Source organism: Ursus maritimus, unplaced genomic scaffold, assembly GCF_017311325.1.
Source record: "Ursus maritimus isolate PB19 unplaced genomic scaffold, ASM1731132v1 scaffold_14, whole genome shotgun sequence".
NCBI classification, from domain to species: domain Eukaryota; kingdom Metazoa; phylum Chordata; class Mammalia; order Carnivora; family Ursidae; genus Ursus; species Ursus maritimus.
In genome coordinates, this window is record NW_024423786.1 from 41,013,596 (window position 1) to 41,036,580 (window position 22,985).

General features: G+C 49.9%; 2 protein-coding genes across 3 annotated transcripts in view; both read left to right on the forward strand.

Annotated features, from left to right (window-relative positions):
• The first annotated feature begins 1,570 nt into the window (after nt 1-1,570).
• On the forward strand, nt 1,571-12,888 carry ELP6 (elongator acetyltransferase complex subunit 6). 2 transcript variants are annotated; one of them, XM_008703855.2, is made up of 7 exons: nt 1,571-1,763; nt 3,570-3,648; nt 5,006-5,127; nt 7,586-7,704; nt 9,111-9,312; nt 11,208-11,354; nt 12,468-12,888. In XM_008703855.2, the coding sequence occupies exons 1-7, from the start codon at nt 1,710-1,712 to the stop codon at nt 12,594-12,596; spliced, it is 852 nt and encodes a 283-aa protein (XP_008702077.1). In that variant the 5' UTR covers nt 1,571-1,709; the 3' UTR covers nt 12,597-12,888. The 2 variants fall into 2 exon arrangements, with proteins under 2 accessions (XP_008702077.1, XP_008702078.1); XM_008703856.2 differs by having other exon boundaries at nt 1,573-1,763; nt 5,006-5,076.
• Nucleotides 12,889-22,173: 9,285 nt separating this feature from the next.
• Nucleotides 22,174-22,985, forward strand: part of LOC103675115 (SREBF chaperone) — a 72,259-nt gene continuing 71,447 nt past the window's right edge. Inside the window, exon 1 of the mRNA XM_040628900.1 lies at nt 22,174-22,221. The gene's annotated coding sequence lies outside the window, so the exon portion shown is untranslated. The remainder of the gene's footprint in view (nt 22,222-22,985) is intronic.

Below are 22,985 nucleotides of genomic sequence, written 5' to 3' on the forward strand. Positions count from 1 at the left end.
ACTGGCTCATGCTCTCACTCTCTCTCAAATAAATTATATAGGATTTGGGCTTGTTGGGTGATTGGGAGGAGGGTTTGGGATTGGATGCTGTCAAAAGCGGGGTTCATTTTATGATAGAGTAGCTCATCTCATCTACAGGGAGGGCGGACGAGATGCTAAAGCTGGGATGGTCAAGTAGCAGCAGTCATTAGCTGGGAGCGGGGATGTCTGGACAACGCTCATGTTTTGTGTTCAACGTAACTATGGAGCGGGCTAGTTTCATCTTGACCACCATAATCAACCTGATGTTGATGTTAATGGAGTTGTTTATGCTCAACAGGACGACACCAAGAACTAGCCCCTGGATGCCAGGGCCTGCTCTTCTCTCTCTCCCATAGCAGTAAGCATGTAACGTCCCATTCCTGGCTGGAGGATCTAAGTGATTTTGACACAGAGAAGCAGGCTCGATTTCCAGCCCAGGTGGGGAGTTTCAAATAAGTGAGTGACTACATATATCTATGTAGTAGATGTAAAAAATTTAAAAAAAAAAAATTTTTTTTTTAGATTTTATTTATCTGAGAGAGAGCAGAAGTAGGAGTGGGGATGGGGGGGGGAATGGACGACAGAGAAGCAGACTCCCTGCTGAACAGGGAGCAGATGTGGGGCTTGATCCCAGGACACTGAGATCATGACCTGAGCAGAAGGCAGACACTTAACCGACTGAACCACCCAAGTCCCCCAAAAGACCACTTCATTTACATTTTACCTGAACTCCATCCTTTCCCCAAACCCAAAACAACTCCCTTTCCTTTGCTTGGTGACCTCTCCTTGCAATGAGGCAATAAACTTGATTTTGTTGAATTATAGGATTGTCCCAGGTGCTCTGAGGCTCCTCGGTCTGCAACAGAACCATAGTACGCTAGATATAAATGCTATAGAAAAAAAAGGCAGGCGGGGGAAAAGGTATGTGTTCGAGAAAGGGCAGTTTGCAATTTAAACAGGATGGTCAGGGAAGGCCTCGAAGATCAGTGACATCTGAGCAAAGACCTCAAAGAAGTGCGGGATTTTTTTAATCTTCTGAATATCTGGGAAAACAGCATTCCAGGAGGGAGGAACAGGTGGTGCAAAAGTCCTGAGTAGGAGCATGCAAGGTGTGTTCCATATTTTCCTAGTGAGCCTACCCCTACCCCACAGTTACTCCCCTAGCCAGCTTTTGCTTTTTTCCAAGAACTTTTCCATATACAATTCCGCGTTTATTACGTTTGTTTTCCGCTTTGCGAGAAAGGGGGGGGGGGTGTCCTCACTCATCTCGCTCCCTACGTAGCCCGAGTTTGGAAACCAGGGGGACACACGGCAGGAGCTCGACAGGCACGTGTGGAGGGGCGAACTATACTGCCCCGACGCCCGGGGCTGGGGAGAGAGCGAGGCCAAGGGGAGGCGGAAGAGACGCGTCGCGCGGGGCTTCGGGCGAAGGCTCGGCGCGCCGCAATCAAGAAGGAACCGCAAGACCAGCACCCGCCACTACCCCCGCCGGATGCGCGTCCTCGCGCGTGCGCCGGCAGTGGCCCGGGTCCAGGCGCCCGCCTGATTGGCTGCGGCGGCGCCCGGACCCGGCGTTGCGCGTGCGCAGTCCCCCCGCGCGAACCCGAGTGGTGTGCTGCTCTTCGGTTTCCGTCGTCCCCGCCGCATCCCCAACTCCCGGTCCGGTACGCTCGTGCCCGGAGCTCAGAATGTTCCCGGAACTCAATAACCTTCTCAACACCACCCCTGACCGGGCGGAGCAGGTAAGACGCCGTGCGGTGAGAAGAGGGCGGGTCCCGGAGCGTGGCGGAAGACCGCACCCCCGGATGAAGCGCACGCGGATCCTTGGGAAAGACGCGACGTCCGCGGGCACGGGGGCGCCTGGGAGTTGTAGTCCGGGGAGGGCCGACCCGCGAACTGGGCTGGGTGCCGGCGCTTACGGAAGGTGGGCGTCTTCTCAAAGGCCGTGTGTTCACTCAAAAGTGCCCAGGAAGCTTGGCCGTATATGCATTGGCTTACGTTCACAGACGTGTATCGAGGGGCCCTGTGCGTGCTCAGAGGCGGTTGCCTGAGAGTCGGGAGTTCGATTCTCCACCCTTCCCAGGAGACGTGCTGCTTAACCCTCCTGAGTCTGTTTCTCTGGCCCTGCGGCACTGTGCAGGTCGCAGTGAACGCGGCTCCACCTCTTCCTCCTCGTGGTCTTGAATGGTGCTCTCCCAAGTTGCTCTCAGCCAGCGTCGGCTTGTATCAAGTCGGCCTTGGGCACAACAGCTCCACCACTTTGTTTTCTCCACCCTCCTTCTCGCACTCCCGGGCATCCTGAAATTTTTCACATTTTAGCCCGGGGGTTACTTCTCCCAGGAACTTAACCTGTTTTATTTTGTAACCTTTGTCTTCCTAAGGAAATGGTAAGCTCCTCCAGGCAGCCAAGACACCATGTGTATCAGTCAGGTCTTTTTTATGAACCCACAGTGTCGGGCAAATTACAGTTTTCAATAGACCCTGTGGGTTTCAGTGGCCCAAGCCTGCAGATGGCACTGGCGACCTTGCTGGTTACTCCTGGCGCCTCCAGAGTGCTCAGCCCAGGGTCAGAGTGGAGGAATGGAGGATCAAAGTGGGCACCAGGAAATAGCCCTGAGGCAACCCTCACGGTCTGATAGTGTGACCTTTCGTAAGTGGGGAAAAAAAAAAGTCACAACATGGTAGTGTCATGTCTGACACCACTTGATCCCGACCTCCCCTTTCACCGACTGGGAGCTAGAGGTGGCTGGAGCAGGGCAGCCAGCCCCTGTAGAGACCATCTTTAGAGGTCTTTCCAGGACTTTCCACGATCAGAGCTCTGCCTGAAGCAGTGTCCTGGGCTATTGGGATGAGAGCTTTGTTAATGCAGGTCTCTGTCGACTACTACTTCTTCCCTCTCCCCCACCCTATTGGACAGAATTGGTATCAGAATTAAAAATAGGAAGTTGAGGGGCGCCTGGGTGGCACAGTGGTTAGGCGTCTGCCTTCGACTCAGGGCGTGATCCTGGCGTTCTGGGATCGAGCCCCACATCAGGCTCCTCCGCTGTGAGCCTGCTTCTTCCTCTCCCACTCCCCCTGCTTGTGTTCCCTCTCTTGCTGGCTGTCTCTATCTCTGTCGAATAAATAAATAAAATCTTTAAAAATAAAAAAAATTAAAAATAAATAAAAATAAAAATAGGAAGTTGAGTCAGATTAGTTTTTTGAAGTTCCATTCCAATCTTGGCAGGCTGTGATTTTTGTTAGATTCTGACGGTAAAAGCTGCTTTTGTTCAGGATCTCTTTCTCCCCGGCACTGGTCCCTGAGGTACCAAGGTGAGTGAGGAAAAGGAGACACTTTATTCTGTTTGCCTTGGGAAAGTGGAAGCTGAGATATGCTTGCCCATAATAAGTGACTTAATAGCAATCACTTTAATTGTTGGTTTTTCCATAGTTTTGACTTATTTTCTTCTTTTTGGTAATCCATGTGTATGTGTCTCTGCGTTGTGTGTAGATACTCACCTCCTTCCAGGGAATCTAATTCACCTTTTTGTGTTCCTCTTAACCTGTAGGGGAAACTGACTCTACTCTGTGATGCCAAGACAGACGGCAGCTTCCTTGTGCACCACTTTCTCTCCTTCTACCTCAAAGGTATAGGACTCATTGATGCTGTAGAAAAAGAAACCTAAGGGAAAACGCAATGGGAATAGTATTAACCAACCAGGGCTTTGGTGTTCGGGTGGTCAGATGGCTGTGCCTTAAGTGGCAGGTTATTTAACCGTCTTTTCCCTGCCCATCCATCCCAAAGGGTGGTATGTACTCACTGTATCCATGTCCTATCTTCCCTTCTCCACCTGGTTTAGTTGCTCCTCAGGCCTCGTGTATCTTGAGGTCTTTGGGCCGTGGACCCATTGACACGTTGCCTTGGCAGTAGATGCTTCCTAGAGAACATAGGAAAACTGCAGGGCCGCTGCGACTTATATATAGGAACTAGATTAGAAGAAGAAAACAGCCAAATGCAAAAAAGACTCATTTATCAACTGATTCTCCTTGAGCCCCTGCTGAGCCAGGCCAGGATAGAGGGTGGACCTTTGGCACTCTTAGTTGTAATAATTCACAGCTTTGAAAGTTGCTTTCTTTTCCAGATAATGTTATTGTCAGCACTGAAAGAGCAAGAGAATCTACAGATAAATTATTAGAGCTAATTATGTTCAGTAAGGTAGCTAGAGCTTCTTTGTGTTCCCCTTATAACTACCTGGACATAAGACCAGTTAAAAAAAAAATCAATTGTGGGGCACCTGGGTAGTGCAGTCGTTAAGCGTCTGCCTTCAGCTCAGGGCGTGATCCTGGCGTTCCGGGATCGAGTCCCATATCGGGCTCCTCTGCTGGGAGCCTGCTTCTTCCTCTCCCACTCCCCGCTGTGTTCCCTCTCTCGCTGGCTGTCTCTCTGTCAAATAAATAAATAAAATCTTTTTAAAAAAAAAATCAGTTGTATTTCTGTGCACCAACAAACAGAAATATATTATTTATTTTATTTTATTTATTTTTAAGATTTTATTTATTTATATGTCAGAGAGCACACATGAGCACACGCAGGGGGAGCAGCAGGCAGAGGGAGAAGCAGGCTCCCTGCTGAGCAAGAAGCCTGACATGGAACTCAATCCCAGGACCCTGGGATCATGACCTGAGCCGAAGGCAGACGCCTAACCGACTGAGCCACCCAGGTGTCCCAAAATATTATTTTCTAAAAACCACAGTTTATTTACAATAGAACAAAATAAGGTACCAAGTAATACACAGAATAGAAGTACATCTCAGGTTCAGTGAAATAAGATATAATTACATATGAGAAAATGTGCATCTTAGAATCAAATTGGGTATATCAGGTTGCAAGGCCCCTTGTGTCTGTTTAGACCTGTCCCAGTGCTTTTGTTTCCAGAAGTATGAACTATATGAGACTCATTATAAGTAAAAACTTCACTAAAAATCTGTTTGTTTTGTTTTCTAGCTAATTGCAAAGTCTGCTTTGTGGCACTCATCCAGTCCTTCAGTCACTACAATATCGTGGGACAGAAGTTGGTAAATATCGTAGAGCTCCGAGGTGCGGTCCCGAGTACGTGGGTCACGCAGGTGTGAGTGGGGCCGAGGCTGGGCTCCCCTGTGTGGGTTGTAGAGAACTTAGCAAGAGAGTGACTGAGGAAATCATGGCGGGGGGGTGAACCCCTTATCTAAAGGGCTAAGGCAGCATCTCTACCTGTCTTATTAATTTAGAGTTTATAGAACCACGTCTGTTGTTAGTTAATCAAATGCGGCTCTTCTGACTCTGGACCAGTTAAGATTTTCTCCTTCTTAGTGTGGGCTTTAATCTTAGTCCTGCTGAGTTGGCGATCACAGCTTGGTCTACCACCAAGTTGAGTGCCTCCTACTGTCTCCCTAAGTTTAGGGCTTAGAACCCAAATGTGGGGAAAGGTGGTTTTGTCACCTGCTCATTACCTCATCTTGGCCGCACTTCATTTTGTCAGATGCAGGCAGGCAAGAATAAGATGGCCAAGAGGCTGGTGACCCTTCTGGCGTAGCCTAGGCCATCACTCATGACCTGTGACCAGGGGGGCTAACTGTTTTGGGGTTTTTTTGTTTTTGTTTTTTTTTTTTGGTCTTGTTTTGTTTTGTGTTTAATAGGCCAGCCTTAGGGAGGGAAAGAAGCAGGCCACCCATTACCAGTGATCATTGAAATGCCAGTCTTCCTACTGGGCCACGTCACTGCCCGATGTCACTCTGATGAGGAGAGGATGAGAAGAGGGTAGACTCTTTCCCATCCTCTGCAGAGAAGGAGGAAGTTCCTGTGTTAGAGATCAGAGCATGAGCTCAGGGAGAGCAGTCACGTTAAGAACATGTTACGTCCCACGTCTGTGAAGCATGTCTCTGTGATCCTAGCATCTGTGTTTCTGGATGAGAAGTCTGTGTACGCTCATGTCCAGATTGGCTACGTGTTCTGTTACCTTTGACTCAGCAACCACACAGCAACACAGCAGGGATGGGGTGCACGGCCCTGGGCACGCAAAGGACTGGAGCGTGAGCCTGCACACTCGGTGTGTTTCTGAGCTGCCAGGAGTGGAATGGTAATGAGCAAGAGCAAAGGTGGTGAACAGGAGTCTTTCTGTCCGCCAGGGGTGACTGTGGAGCTAGTGGTCGTGCACGGGGGGGACACTGGGGTGTGATTGAGCAACTGAGACTTGGTCTAGGGGCATGAGGAGTCTCAGGCGTTCCATGTGGCCTGTTTCTGCACAGATAGAGCAGTGGGTTGCATATTTAGATTGTATCCATCTCTGGGTGTTTGTCGAAATGCAGATTCTTGGGCCCTGCCCGCAAAGCTCCTGATTCTGGAGGTCTGGAGTAGCGCTCAAGGATCTGCCTTTTAATCAGGTGACTCCAGAGCTGCTTAAATCGGGTAGGTCACGAAGAGCCATATTAAAAAGGTCTGGTCTCGGGGCACCTGGCTGGCTCAGTCCAGAGAGCATGCAACTCTTGATCTTGGGGTCGTGAGTTTGAGCCCCACGTTGGGGGTACAGATTATTTTAAAAAATAAACAGATAAACTTAAAAAAAAAAATCTGGTCCAGAGCAGGGGTTGACCCATTTGTTTATGAATCATGTGTGGCTGCTGTCACTCTACAGAGTTGAGTTGCTACAGTGTAGACGGCGTAGCCTGAAAGCCTGTCTTGCCCTTCACAGAGAAGCTTTGCCCACCTCCGAACTAGTGCATCAGGAGTGCATGGTGCCCTAGCTCCCGTGGGAAGAGGGAAGAGAAGGAGAACCTGCTGGTGATGAGATCTTCCTGTATCGTAGCAGCCTGGCAGTTATGACCTATGAGCTATGTTATTGAAAGCCAAGGAGCAGCCCTGAGGTCCCGTGCCATTGAGGCGCACCCGAGGGGTTTGTGAATCTCAAAGCCCACATCTGGCCCTTTCTTCTGCAGCCAGCATTTTTCCGACCTGGTCATCCTCCCACCGTTTTATTGTCATTATTATCATTTCTAAATGTGCTTAACTTTGTAAATACATACATTTAAAAAGTTCATGATAAGAAAAAGTTTATGATACATTTTTTTTTAAAGATTTTATTTATTTATTTGACAGAGAGAGAAACAGCCAGTGAGAGAGGGAACACAAGCAGGGGGAGTGGGAGAGGAAGAAGCAGGCTCATAGCAGAGGAGCCTGATGTGGGGCTCGATCCCATAAATGCCGGGATCACGCCCTGAGCAGAAGGCAGACACTTAACGACTGCGCCACCCAGGTGCCCCTATGATACGCTTTCTTATACTATTCCAAATTAAAACCCAAGTATTGAGCCGTCATGAAAATGAACATGTGAGCAAAACGTCAGTTTTTTACCAAGTGACAAATATCAAGGCACACCTGGGCACAGTGGAGATTGTGGGTTGCACCCAGTGGAAAGAAGGCGTGGGCCCCATCCGGAGGTGGACAGGTGCACATTTGCAGAGTTGCCCTGTGCCCTTTTGTGAGCTGGAGTCTGGCCTCTGGGGTGTCTTTCCCTGCAGGGCACCGTGATTCACTCTCCCCTGTGTTTAGGGTGTCAGCCTGACTGCGGCCCGGGAATGCGGGCAGCTTGTGTTCCTCGAGGGACTTAAGTCTTCGGTGGATGTCTTCTTCCGAGCTCAGGCGGCGCCACACCCCCTGCAGTTCCTCAGGTCGGTCAGCCTGCAGCCCCGCCCAGAAGTACCCACCGGGTGGGGGGGGCCCAGACCAGGCTTGCCCTGTGATTCCTTCTCCCTGGCGTGTGGCATGTGGGGGACAGAGCTGGCTTTAGGCGGCAGATGCTTCCCTGGTGCTGCGGCTTCATCAGAAAGCCCTTGGCTCTTCTCATGGGCCAGAGGGTGTATGGCTGAACCAAAAGCTGCAGAAAGCATTATTTGCTGGGACTATGGCAGAACACTATGTTTTTTCCAACCCTGGCTCAGAGCCCTAGCACACACCTTTATTCTGTTTTTGGCTCGATACAGGGCTCAGCAAAGTATGGCCCATGGGCCAGCTACCTGTATTTGTAAATAAAGTTTTAGCTGCATTCATTTGTTCGCATACTGTCCCTGGCTCTTTTGCAGTGCAACAGCAGAGTTGAGTCGTTGAGACGGAGACCACAAGCCTAAAATAGTACTGTTGCCCTTTAAGAAAAAGTCCGTTGACCCTGCATTTGCTATTCTGAGCTTGGCTTTCCTGTTTCTTGTCCTTTATGAGTGTCAGCCACAAACATAGGTCTGTGCAGACTCCCCACCTGGCTGCTGTTCTTCCGCTGCCACAAAGGAGTCCAAACAGGATCCCTCCCCGCCGTCCCCTTTCTCAGACCCAGCCTTACGCAGGGCCCGGAAGGCAGCGTGGAGTCAGAAGGCCCCATGCCCTGACCCTGCGTGTGTGATCTCGCACACAGCCTTTACCGCCTCTGAACCGGGGTGTCTTCATCGGAATGACGGGCCTGGTTACACCCCCTGCCCCGGGTGTGGGAAGTTGTTGTCCTTGCCGTTAGCAGGGCTCGGACCTGGAGCGTGGGCAGGTGCCGAGGCCCTGTGCTCTGCTGTGTTTTGAGCCTCTGTTGCTGGGGGGTGACCGCCAAGGGTAGTCATTGGGGCGGCGTAGGGAGCTGGGCCAACTTGTTCAGAAACAGGTGGAATTGGTTAGGTGCGCAAACAGCCCTTAGACCTTGGTCCCTCACCGCTAGGTCACCCGAACTGCTCTTTAGCTTTTTATCCCCATGATGACCTCCGGGAAGGCTTCTCCTGCCCACTCCAGACTGATCTTCCGATGCCTTAAGCTCTTAGGTGGAGGGGCTGTGTGGTGTCTCTTGAGGGGCCAGGAGGCTGTTTGTTTTGTGTCCCCTAGTTTCTAGCACAGTGCTCTGTACCTCCCAGGCCTCAAGGAATGTTGGAAGTACAGCTTGCTCATGTACACATTTTCTTTCCAACCCGATCAGGAACCCCTTAGGTTAAGGCCTGTGATCCGGTTCTTTGCCTCCTCCCCAGCCCTTTCCCGTGGTGCTGCTCGGTCCCAGATAAACATTTATAGAGAGAGTCACCTCTCTGGTGACCCTTGCTTGATGTTCCAGGGAGGCCGATGCTGGGAACTTGCAGCCCCTGTACGAGTTTGTGCGAGAGGCTCTGAAGCCCGTGGGTGATGGACAGGCCGCATGGAGGTGCCCGGTGCTGCTGGTGGACGACCTCAGCGTGCTGCTGAGCCTGGGCCTGGGGGCGGTGGCTGTGTTGGACTTCGTCCACTACTGCAGAGTCGCCGTGTGCTGGGAGCGAAAGGTACTGATGGGCCTGCTCTCCGCGCTCCTGCCTGTGACCTCCGTGGGCCTGCGGGTCGACACCTCCCTTGCTTGCAGTGGTCTTTCTTGTGTATTTGCCTGGGGGTTTGACTTTACTGCTTGCCACTGCCAAAAAAGGCCTCAAAATGAAAAGGTTGACCAGTACTGTCTTGGCTGTGGCCGGTCGTGTGTGGTACTGCAGCAGTCCCAGCTCTGGCACGCATTGCCTCGTGTCCTGGGACAAGGCATTAGCGCTCTGCGGGGGCTTTGAAGATCAGCTGAGACATAAACCGCTGTAAAAAATTGTGAGACGCAAGACAAGTATAGGACGTAACCGTTCCCGTCAAATGATGAGGCAGAAATGGGGATTTTGCCAAAACAGAGAGTTAAACAATGGGAGTAGACCCGCCTATAAAAAAGGGATGGCTCTGGTGCCTGCCTCACAGGATCCCAGCGGCGAGAGTTTAGTGACCCGAAGCTTGCAGCACGCGCACACAGCGTCTGGCCCACGGCGGCCGCCCCGCAGCGTGTGGTCAGGCCGGGGTGCTGGGCAGCGGTTGGGGTGAGCTCCTGGCGTCAGCCAGGGCTGCGTGTACCCAGCAGGGCACGTTGAGCACCTCCTGTGTGCCAGGGCCTGCCTGGCTGGGTTCGGGGGAGCTCCGGGGGCTGCGGGGCTGCAGTCCCAGGGCAACGCGGAGAGCAGGGGAGGAGGAGGGAACAGAGCGGGTGCAGAGGGCGCCATCGGTGACACCAAAGCAGGCACACCGCCCATGGCGTAGCTTGCTCTGTGGCCCACTGCCACCCTCGTTTTGTACAAATACCTCTTTTAGTTGAAAGAGTAAAACTTGGGAATAGTTGAAGAAAGAAAGAATAAATAGCACAGAGTACTCGAGCAAGCAGTGAGTACTCGAGCAAGCAGTGAGTACTCGAGCAAACAGTGAGTACTTGAGCAAGCGGTAATGTCTCTCTCCTGGTGTGGGTATTGTTCCAGAGAGTCTGCGCAGTTGTGAACATGTTTCACGGGTGTGTCTCTGCATGTTTCTTCACGTCGCTGGTCACTTGCCGTGCCCTTTCACAGCACACTTGTATCTTGGTGTCCATTACCAGGAACAGAACACTCGGGTCTGCCTCATTTTTTTTTTTTTAAAGATTTTATTTATTTATCTGACCGAGACAGCCAGCGAGAGAGGGAACACAAGCAGGGGGAGTGGAGAGGAAGAAGCAGGCTCCTAGCGGAGGAGCCCAATGTGGGGCTCGATCCCAGAATGCTGGGATCACGCCCTGAGCCGAAGGCAGACGCTTAACGACTGCGCCACCCAGGCGCCCCCTGCCTCATTCTTTTTAACAACTGGACAGTATACCTCTGAAAGGACTTACTGTTCAGGGTCTCCCCTTCAGCGCGTTGACCTCCCCCTCCGGTTCCTGTTGGCTAAGTCCTGCTTGCCCTTCTGACTCTGCTCATGGTGTCCGTCTCCTGACCCTCTCCGCTGGGCCCGACAGGATGCCTCTTCCCTGTGCCCCCCGCGTCCCCCTTCTCCTGGCCTGTGTCCCGTGTTGTCTGCAGGGCCCACACCACTCCCCTCTTATCTCCATTGCGGGGTCTGGCACGTGCTGAGCACTCAGGAAGAGCAGGAGCCTGGCAGAAAGGCGGCCTTTTTTTGCTAACGTGGAGGCTGAGCTGAGCTCGGTTTACGAGGGACTGAGCTGGCAGGATAGGTTCAATGTGCCGGCGAGGCTGGAATTCGGGTCTTGGAGCGCAGGCAAGGGTCCTTCTGAGCAGCAGCGTGGAGGCTGAGCGGGGTGAAGACGTGCAGGGGATTGGAGGCACTGAGAGCCCGGTGCTCCCTGATGGCGCTGCCTGGGGGAGCAGGCTCTCATCTGGACTCTCTGTTGCAGGGAAACATTGTGGCCCTGGTACATGACAGTGGAGACGCCGAGGACGAGGAGAATGACATCCTCTTGAACGGCCTTAGTCACCAGAGCCACCTGATCCTGCGGGCCGAGGGCCTGGCTACGGGCTTTTGCAGGGACGTGCATGGACAGGTGCGCAGGGGCTCACGGGGCACCAGCTGCTGCCTCTGCACCTGAGCCGGGACCGGACGTGGGATAGGGTCGGGCCCTAGGGGTTGTCTGGTTGGGGGTGTTCCTTCGGGTGCAAGAGAAACCTCAGGAGTTGTGTGAATGCAAGACAGAGTCCGTTCCGGGGGGGCTAGCCTCATGCACAGTGCATGTTTTCCACGGCGGTCCCTTTGTGACCGAAGCGGAACTTCCTAAAAAGGAGACCGCCACCTGGAGCAGAACGCAGGGGCCCTGCTGCCAGACAGGGACCACAGCAGGCTTTGTCTACTCAGGTCAATGCTGCTCTTTTTAAAGTACAATCCAGGGGGGACCATACCCATGGCTGGGGTCACTGCTGCCCCCACTGCTGTCTCTGACCAGAAGGTTTGAGAACTCGGGCAGAAACTGAGAGTCCTGCCTTGGGAGAGAGGTCAGGTTCTACCCCCTCCCAACGGGCTGCCATAGTTCTCTGCCTTCTGGAACTTCTCTTTTGGAATAACCCCCAAAGCCCCGACCACGGCTTCTGGGTTAACTGACCTTGACCACTCTTGACCCCTTAGCATGGGGGGGAGTTTTGGCCCAGAATCAGAAAAGAAAACGAATGGGCAAGCCCAAAGATGCTGTGTTGGTGGAGCCTGTGTGCACAGCGTGGGGAGAGGGTTCAGAGAGGGTTCTCTGAGGCCAGTCCCCCAGAGCATTCTAGCGTGCCTAGCATTGAGACATCATGAGAATAAACCTCTAGCGTTCCTGAGCCTGTACTGATCGGAATGTACTGACTCTCATGAGTTGATCTTCAAAAGCAGTGTGGCCAACAAAACCATGCATAGAAGAAAGACCAAATTACATCAGTGGTTTTTCCCTGGATGGCTGTTTCTCTTTTTCTTTCTCTTACACATTTCCTGTAACGAGCAGATATCACGCCTATAATGAAGGGGAAACCTCTAGTTTTAGTTCGCTGGTTGTACGCTTTCTTTCCGAAGTGGGTCGCGTGGCTTCATGGCACGTGACTGGCTCCTCCTCGAGGCCCCGGTCGCGAGTCGTGGAGGAGGCGGGCACTTGGGGGCTGCTTCTCTGTCATTCTTCTCCTTGTCCCTGTAGCTGAGGGTCCTCTGGCGGACACCATCGCAGCCCGCGGCCCAGCGGGACCGGAGCCTCACTTACCAGTACAAGATACAGGACAAGAGCGTGTCCTTTTTTGCTAAAGGAATGTCCCCGGCTGTTCTGTGACCTGATTGAGGAGCCCATGTCATGACCTTGGACTGTCTTCAGATGTGAACGATGAAGCGACGGGTCAGAATGGGCCTGCACACGTTTGAAGTGGCATTTCAGCCTGGGCCGGCAGCCCCACCGCGGTGCGGGGCAGGGGAATGGGGCTGTGACAGCACACCCTAGATCCCCCGGGCCCCGTTCAGAAGGCACAGAAGGAAGAGCAACCCGGCCTCTGCGGAGAGAGACGCTGCATGTTGAAACCAGGGAAAGTGGTCCCGGGAGCCTTTCATTAAACACGCTTTAGCCTCAACTGCCCATTTTTGGTCGTTGTGCCTTTCGGAGCCAGAGTGGGTATGAACGTGCCAGCTAGGAGACAGTCCCGGGTGGCAGGCACCCGAGGGACGCCGTGGATAATCATGGCTGGCGTGAGGAGAGGCCCCGTGTCGTGGCTTCCTCGGGATGGACTGTCTCATTTAATTTTCACCTGCGTCCCGCAGAGGTATCTGCCCTTCAGTCCAGTAAGAAAACTGGCTTAAAGAGGTTGGGCAGCGCGCTCACGGCTGGAGAGCAGGCTGGCGGCCGCGGAGCCTGACTCTCAAGCCCGCCTTGCCGACCGAGCCTCCCAGAGGCCAGGGGCAGGCTCCCCACTCAGTCCACAGCTTCCCTTCCCCCTGGTTCTGGGGTCCCTGGCACGTGAGGCCTGCTGGCGTGGAGAGAGGGGTAAGGAACGTTCTTGCGGCCAGGCGGGATGGGGCCTTGGCAAGTTGCTGCCTCAGCTAGGAAGACCGAAGAGGCGAGCTCTTGCCCCGGCGTCCCGTAGATGCCACGCCGAGCCCGTGAGTGAGGATCACCTCGGAGCAGACGCCAAGGGCATTCCTTTAGACTGGGCCCGTTTTTGCTGTACGCAAATTATACCGCAGTGAATTTGATTTTAAAAGTAAATAAAATGAAACAATGACACTGCTCACCTGGGCCTGAGGAAATTTCATATCCCTTGTTTAATTTTAACTTCTCACATTTTTTGGTTTTTGTTAAAGGGAACAATTCATCACTCCTCCCCTCATGTCATACTATTGTGTTGGTTATCCCACTCATAACCAGTAACAGTGGCTGCTTTTCTTCCCCAAATATCGCAGGCCTGATGGAATAGTTGAAAATTATGTGTACAACTTGAGGAAGTGGTTATTGAGGAATCTAATGATTCTTTGATGCATACTCTTCAGTACGCAGCTTCATCTGAGCTCCGGTTCTGCATGGGCCCAGCACCACAAAACATGCTTTACATGGTGCGAATGTTGCTATTGTTCCTTCACTTAATTTATAAGTGAGTGCACTACATTTTTTAAATAAGATTTTATTTATTTATTTATTTATTTATTTGAGTGAGAGAGAGGGAGCGCAAGCAGAGGGGAGGGGCAGAGGGAGAGGGAGAAGCAGACTCCCCGCTGAGCAGGGAGCCCAACTCAGGGCTTGATTCCAGGACCCGTAGGTGCCCTACGAATTTTATATACTATACCTTTGGAGGTGGGGGCAAATACTTGCTTCCTTAGAACATTCATTCAGTCACAACGAATATTGAGCACCTTCTGTGTGGCAGGCTGCTGTAGGCACTGAGGGTACGACCACGACAAAGCAGGTCCCTGCCTGCAACAAACTGAGAAGTAATCTGTGTAGAATTAGACTGTGTTAAGTGCTATAAATAAAACAGGGAAGGGGCACCTGGCTGGCTCAGTCTGTAGAGCACGTGACTCTTGATCTCAGGGTTGTGAGTTCGAGCCCCCCGTTGGGTGTAGAGATTACTAAAAAAAAAAGTAAAATAAACTTTAAGAAATAAAAAAGCAGGGGAAGGGGCCTATGAAAGTGAGGGAGGATGAAATTTTAGTCTTCTCTCTCAAGTGGAATTTCTGAATGAAAGCATGGTTTGGGGCACCTGGCTGGCTCACTTGGACAGCATGTGACTTGGCTTCGGGTCCTGAGTTCAAGCCACATGGTGGGCGTGAAGCCTCCTTAATTAAAAAAGCAAAACAAAACGTGGGCTGGCCCTCCCGTGGTATCAGATTGTTCTCCAGAATGACGGAGCCGGTTATCACCGATCTGTAAGCTTTTCTCCACTAGCTTTGGATTTAATTTCTCTTTTACTAACTTAATAGCTGCTGAGAGTTGTGTGAAGAAGGACATTTCTTTCATGACTAGGATACGAGTTTCTCTCCGTATTTTCCCATGTGTGGAGAACGTATTCCTCACCCTTAATCACTTCTCAATTAGAATCCGGGGTCAACCTTGTTTTATCCATTCTTTGTAATGTTTTGGAAGGGATTTTATCATTTGTTCATGTATATATTTTTCTACTTTTAAAAAACGTTTTATCTTCAGGAAGATTTGTTTTCCATTCTGATATGCATTCGTTCAAGAAATATTTGTGGACCACCTGTTTTATATAAGGGACCGTTAAGATAAAGACAGTCCTAAAGGCACCTGCCGTGCTCTGATGGGGGGCGAGGGAACAGGCCCTTAAGTAACGCGACACAGGGGAGAAGATGATGAGGGCCATGAAGGCAACTCAAGTAATGGACCGTGGTGGGCTGATGGCCACAGGAAAGAGTGATTATTTCCCCCATCAGTTTTTTTTTTTTAAAGATTTTATTTATTTATTTGACAGAGAGACAGCCAGTGAGAGAGGGAACACAGGCGGGGGGAGCAGGAGAGGAAGAAGCAGGCTCCGAGTGGATGAGCCTGATGTGGGGCTCGATCCCAGAGCTCCGGGATCTCGCCCTGAGCCGAAGGCAGACGCTTAACGACTGAGCCACCCAGGTGCCCCTCCCCCATCAGTTTTTTGTTTTTGGTTTGTTGAGGGAGCAGAGAATTGGGGAAGAAGTTATAGAGGCAATACTATTTGAACAAGACCTTGGAATTCTTCCTGTTTTGTCTCTGACGGCATCTTAGTTCTTCAGGATTCAGAGGTATTTTCCTTCCTGAATGGAATGAAGGTGCTGTCCTTTGTTGTTGTTTTTTCTAGTTTAAAATAATTTTTAAAATACGCTTCAAATTAACTTATTTAGAATGTGCTACAGTATTGTAATTTGTCTCCGTGCTGATAACTAAATAGCCCAACAGTATTTACTGAAAAGTAGTGATCCTTTCTCGTTATGTAGTTTGGGTTTATTTATATGTAAAGTTCTTAAAATTGAGCTTTCCTGAAATTTGTTTTTAGCAGGTATTGAAAGGTTAGTATATGTCTGCTCTCAAGAGCCTTTATTAAAAGGATATCATGCCCACTTATTTATCCAGATGAATTTCACCAGCACATTATCAAGCTCTGTAAAGTACCCTTCAAGGATTTTTTGCTCTTGTTTTTAAAATTATAGTTGTATAACTTTATTTTAAAAAACGAGTGAAGAAATTAATACCCTCTCATTAAATGTTTTTTATTATTGGAAAAGAAATGATCTGGTTCTGTGGAATTTTTTAGGTTTGTTTTTGTTTTTTAAAGTAGGCTCCACACCTGGCATGGAGCCCAACATGGGGCTTGAACCCATGACCCTGAGATCAAGACCTGAGCTGTGATTAAGAGCTGGATGCCTAACCAACTGAGCCACCCAAGTGCCCCTCATTTTGTGGATTTTTCTATGGTGTCTTTGACGTAGGGATGTAGTTGACTTTTTAAAATGTATAACTTATTCTACAGTTTTTCTTTTTTTTTTTTTTAAGATTTTATTTATTTACTTGACAGAGATAGAGACAGCCAGCGAGAGAGGGAACACAAGCAGGGGGAGTGGGAGAGGAAGAAGCAGGCTCCTAGCGGAGGAGCCCGATGTGGGGCTCGATCCCATAACGCCGGGATCACGCCCTGAGCCGAAGGCAGACGCTTAATCGCTGTGCCACCCAGGCGCCCCTCTACAGTTTTTCTAAACTATTCTAATAATTTTCTAATTGAGATTCCTGAATTTTTAGATATTTTTTCTTGTTTTCCTTTTTTCAGATATTAACATCTGCAAATAATGCCAACCTTGCTGATTTTTCCTTTAAATAGGGAAAAAATTTTAATAGAAGTATAGTTAACTTGCATTTTTAGTTTCAGATGTACAACATAATGATTTGACAGTTACGTGCATTATGAAATGCTCACCATCATACAAGTAGTGGTAATTCTCATGCGTCACCATACAAAGTTGTTACACTATTATTGACTAAATTTCTCACGCTGTGCTTGGATCCCTGTGACTTATTTATTTTATAACTGGAAGGTTGTACCTCTTGATCCCCTTCACCTATTTTGCCCATCCTCCTACCCCCCGCCCCCCGGTGACCACCAGTTCTCTGGTTTTATGAATCTGTTTCTGTTTTTATTTTTCATTTTTAGTTTCCACACATAAGTGAGATCATATGGTATTTGTCTTTCTGTGTCTGACTTATTTCACTTAGCATAATACCCTCTAGGTCCATCTGTGTTGTCACCAATGGCAACAGTTCATTTTTTTAAAATATTTTATTTATTTATTTGACAGAGAGAGAGAGACAGCCAGCGAGAGAGGGAACACAAGCAGGGGGAGTGGGAGAGGAAGAAGCAGGCTCATAGCAGAGGAGCCTGATGTGGGGCTCGATCCCATAATGCTGGGATCACACCCTGAGCGGAAGGCAGACGCTTAACGACTGAGCCACCCAGGCACCCCAACATTCTTTTTTTATAGCTGAGTAATAGTCCAGCGGGGGTGTGTGTGTGTGATCTTTATCCATTCATCTATCGACACTTGAGTTGCTTCTGTATCTTGGCTGTTGTAAATAGTTCTGCGATAAACATAGGGGTGCATTATCTTTTCAAACTAGTATTTTTGTTTTCTTTGTGTTTCTTTTTGTTTTTTTGGGGTAAATACCCAAAAGTAGAATTACTGGGTCATATAGTATTTCTGTGTTTAATTTTTTGAGGAATCTCCATATTGTTTTCCACAGTGGCTGCACCAATTTACCTTCTCATCAATAGTGCCTGAGAGTTCCTTTTTTCTCCACATCCTCCCCAATACTTGTTATTTCTTGTGTTTTTGATTCTAGCCATTCTGACAGGTGTGAGGTGGTATCTCATTGTGGTTTTGATTTGCATTTTCCTGGTGATGAGTGATGTTAAGCATCTTTTCATGAGTCTGTTGGCCATCTGGATGTCTTCTTTGAAAAATGTCTATTCAAGGTCCTCTGCTCATTTTTAATTGGACTTTTTTTTTTGGTGTTGAGTTGTAGGAGTTTTTAAAATGTATTTTAGATATTAACCTCTTGTCACGTATATCATTTGCAGATTTCTTCTATTCAGTCAGTTGCTTTTTTGTTTTGTTAATGGTTTTCTTTGCTATACAAAAGTTTTTTTAGTTTGACATAGCTCCAATAGTTTATTTCCCCTGAATAACTTTAGTCAGCTTTTCGAAATTTGTTAAGAGTGGTGTGAGAGGACAGGGGGCGCCTGCGTGGCTCAGTTGGTTAAGCATCTGCCTTCAGCTCAGGTCATGATCTCGGGTCCTGGGATCGAGCCCTGCGTTGGGCTCTCCACTCAGCGAAGAGTCTGTTTCTCTCCCCCTCCCTCCCCCCCAATAAATAAATAAATAAATAAATAAATAAATAAATAAATAAATAAAATCTTTATAAAAAAGTGGTGTGAAGGTATTTGTTGTCTTAATTTCTGTTTTTAAGGGAATAGGAAGTATTTTTATAGTACTTCTTAATTTTAAAATACATGAAGTATCAAGTCAGTGAAATAATCTTGGAAAAGGAAAGGAAGAAGAAATGCTCCTCCTCAATCTCTTGCCTCCGCCCCCACCTTTTAGAGTTTGACCCGTAATCATTAGTGAATTCTTGTACTTTCTCAGCCTCATTGAGGTATCGGCACTACTTTTCCTGTGGATGTGTTGAGCAGCTCTCTGTTGTGTGAGCCCTAAATTCCTTTTGCAGCCTTGTCTTACTGGTATTTGGTGTATTTCCTATAACCTGCTGCTTATATTAGGTTTGCTAAGATTTTAAAATTAATATTATTAAGATATTATACAATCTATTTGTAAGCAAAGATGAACTATAGGTTTTTGCTTCTCTCTGTTAGCTTGGCTGTGTTTGAGCATTAGAACAATATATGCCTCAGGGTACCTGGGTGGCTCAATCGGTTGAACGTCTGACTCTTGGTTTCAGCTCAGGTCATGATCTCAGGGTCCTGGGTTCAAGCCCCATGTCAGGCTCTGTGCTCAGCAGGCAGTCTACTTGAGGATTCTCTCCCTTTTCCTCTGCCCCTCCGCCCTTCTCTCTCTCTCCCTCTCTCAAATAAATCTTACCCAAAAATAGCAATATATGCCTCATAAACCCTGTTGAGGAACTCTCTACCTTTTTATGCACTGAAATTCTTACTGTTTTTTATCCCAAATTAGGACTTGTTTTGGTCAAGTTCAGGTCATTTTTTGGAGGTAGTTTAAAAATATTTCTTTGTTATTGGTCTTTATATATGATAACTTTTCTTGGTTGTGCCAGTTTTAGTACTATTTATTTCTGAAATAATTATCCATTCTATTTTTTTTACAAAATTGTTTATAAATCACATATACCATAAGAGACTTGTGTCTAGAATATATTAAAAAACTTATACCTCATTAAGAAGACAGCCCAGTTAAATAATAGGCAAAAGATTTGAACAAACATCTCACTCAAGCAGACATGGGAATGGCCAATAGGCACATAAAAATGTGTTCAATATCATTACCCACTAGGGAAATACAAATTAAAACCACCACGAGATGCTACTGTGTAATCACTGAAATGGCTGTAGTGAAAAGACTAACAATTACAAGTGTTAGGGAGATGGAGAAATAGGGGCCCTCAGGTGTTGCTGGTGGGAATGTAAAATGGTGCAGCCACCTTGGAAAACAGTTTGGAAGTTGTTGGGTTTTTTTAATGATTTTATTTATTTATTTACTTATTTGAGAGAGAGAGATAATGAGAGAGAGCATGAGTAGGGAGGAAAGGAAGAAGCAGACTCCCCACTGAGCAGGGAGCCTAACCCCAGGACCCCGGGATCATGACCTGAGCAGAAGACAGACGCTTAACTGACTGAGCCACCCAGATGCAGTTTCTTAACATAGATGAACCATATGAGCCAGCCATTCAGTTCCCAGGTATATACCCAAGAGAAATGACAGTATAAACACGTGTATGTGGATGTTCACAGCAGTGTTATTCATTAACGGCCCAGAAGTGGAAACAAAATCTCCATCAGCTGATGAATGGATGGACAGACAGACAATGCGCGTTACAGCCCTACAGTGGAATGCTATTTAGCAATTAAAAGGAATGAAGTGCTACAACATGGATAAACTCAAAAACACGATGCCAGACACAAAAGACCAGATCATGCACTGTTCCATGGAACTGGGTGTGAGAACGGGCAATGACTCCACTAGTTTTCTTCTTGGGCGGATGAAAATGTTTTAAGGTTAGGTTGTGGTGATGGTTGCACTCTACGTATACTGGACACTTAAAACAGGTAAAGTTTATTTAAAAAAACCAAGGCTAGGGGGGCACCTGGGTGGCTCAGGACGTGATCCCAGGGTCCTGGGATCGAGCCCCGCATTGGGCTCCCTGCTCTGCTGTGAGCCTGCTTCTTCCTCTCCCACTCCCCCTGCTTGTGTTCCCTCTGTCACTGGCTGTTTCTCTCTCTGTGTCAAATTAATAAATAAAATCTTAAAAAAAAAAAAAAAAAAAACAAGGCTAGGACCCTGATTCCACCACTTAAAACTGTTCTGTAGTAACAAGCAGACTCCAAATCCCAGTGACTTAAATGGACAGACATATTCTTCATTTACATTACATATTTGGAACTATGGGTCATTGCTTCCATTCTGCTCCATGACCTCTCATTCTGGGACCCAGCTGGAAGGAGCAGTCCCAATGTGGCACTGCTGTCCTCCTGGCTAAGGGAGAGAATGAGAGGCTCGTTCTCCCAACCAATGTCTCAGAGCTTCTGCCAGGCCCGTGCAGGTCATGTTCACTCACACACTGTTGACCAAAGCCAGACACGTGGCCAAAGCTGCCAGTAGAGAGGGAAGTGCACTCAGTATGGGGAGGCACCACAGTCACTGAACAGTGGGCAGGGCTGTGTATATGATCTGTCTGCTGACCGAGAAGGCAACAAGGAAATAATCAACTGTAATGACTTATACTTGAGTACTCTCTCTAGGTGCCCTCTCCAAAGCCCCATCTGAAACCAGAAGCCAATCCTGAATAAGGGGCAAAATCTTAAAGGTCACTTCAGACCAATGTCAATTGTCCCCACTATTTAATTTCCTGGTGACAATAGTGGGCAGGGAGGGAGACAAGACATGGGCGGCCTTGGAGAGGTGGTCCTGAGTCCAGTGGAAACGAATGGGTGTGAAAGAGAGGGTATGCCTCTTGGAAGAAGGCTTAGGAGAGGCCAGGGGGCTGGACCGGCAGACGGGCCACTTCTGAATCCCACCTTGCATTGTGGCTGTATCTACACAGTATGCCATCCCAGAGCTGCGGCCTCTGAGGGCAGGAGCAGGGTCTGCCTGGCCTGGGTGCGGCTGAGCTGAGCGTGCCAAGGGCAGCAGGGTTGGGGCTTATCCCTGACACTCGAGACCCGGTCCCTTGAGGGCAAGGGGGTGTGATCGAGGTCCCCGTGCGCGGGCCTCGGGCAGTCTCAGCGCGCAGCATCCCGGGTTGGCCAGCGCTGGGCGGGCCGGGGCGTGTTCCCCACAGCAGGCGAAGCCTCCTCGGTCCCCCTTGTATGAGACCCAGTAAGGAGACCTCCCTCGGGGTTTTCGGGACGCTCAGATGAATGCTCAGCTCAGCACCCGGCACAGAGTAAATGCTCAGAGGTCGCAGCGATGCGATTCCAAGCAAGACACGGTCCGTGTAAAATGATTAAATGCCCATCCGCGAATGGAAAAACCCAACACCCTAAATCTGCCACCCAGACATATCCACCCACTACACATCAGCAGCACCCAGACCCGTCGTTCTCCGTGGATGGCTTTCAATAAAAATGAGATCGTACTCTACAGTTCATTTTGAACCATCTTTCCGGAGCTGGTTTCAACATCAGTAAGTATTCATAAAACTTATCCTTTAAAAAGGCTGTAGGGAAACTCGTTTTATGGACAGAATTTATTCGACCCATCTGTATTTGTTGTGCATCTGTATTGTTGTTTTTAGTTTTTTGGTGTTTTAAAAGGGGACCTAGGCATCTTGCGCACGTTCTTGATAATTCTCCGGAAGGTGCTGTCAAGTCCTGGAGCTGTACTCAGGGTCCCGCCCCATTTCAAGCCCCGCCCCACCCCGCCCAGGATCGCCTCCTCTCCCTCCCTCCCGGTGGCGTGGTGGGCGTCCGCCAGGGGGCGAGCGGGAGCCGCGGGCGGGGCTCGACTACGCATGTGCGCGCCGCTGAAGCACGTGCGGGGGGCGGTGAGGGCGGGAGGGGAAAGGTAGGAGGTGAGAGGTGAAGGGGCGGAGAGCTGCGCGGGCGCCGGGAGGCCGGGAGAAAGAGGGCGGGCACCACGCACCGGACCGCGGGCCGGGAGCGCGCACGCCGCGCCCCGCCCCCGCCGCTGCCGCCGCCGCCACTGCCGCCGCCGTCGCCGCTGCCCGGGAGCCGCTGCCGCCACAGGTACCGCCGCGCGTGTCCTCCACGGCGCCTGTCCGCGGGCCCGGGCTCGGGCCTCCGGCTGCGCGGCCCCGGAAGGTTGGGGGTGGGGGCCGCCGGGGGCACGGGCGCGCGGGCGTGGGCGCTGTCCAGCAGCCGTGCGGGCCGGGAGACCGCAGCCCAGAGAGGGGGGCCGGGCCGCCGCGTCCCCACCCCCACCCCGGCCGCGCCCCCGCCCTCGCCCTCGTGTCCCCACCCAGCTTCTGGCCCCGGGTGATGACCACTGCCGGGAGAGGGGGTCGCGCCGCGGCGGCCCCTGGCCCGCCGTCCCCGGGAAGCCGCCGCTTCTAGAACCTGCTTTGGAGCTGTCTGGGTTTTCCAGAGTGCGGGGGAGAGCATGCTGTCCACTCCTGCCTCTTTTGGGCTGTCTGGTTTTGAGGCAACACGTAGCTCCTTTGCTGCGTTTTGCTTGGCTTCTAGTTTTGCCCAAGCCCAAACTTTGCTCACTCACGTTGCCTGTGTTTACGGTGTTGCCTGGTGTTTATTACCTCAGTATATCATACGGGATTATAATGTCACGGTGGCAAGAGTTGCAGGGAGCCTGGACCGTTTGAAGCTCAGAAAGTTGCACAGGTGGAGATGCTATTGGCCGGAGGGGGTGGAGGGTCCCTGCGGGGGCTCTGGCAGGAGTTGCCCTTCGTTCCAGGCTACTTGCTGTCCCATCATCTATGGTGATAAAGCTGCGTGATTAAACTCTTTCGGGGGATTTTGTAATAATTCTTGTGAAG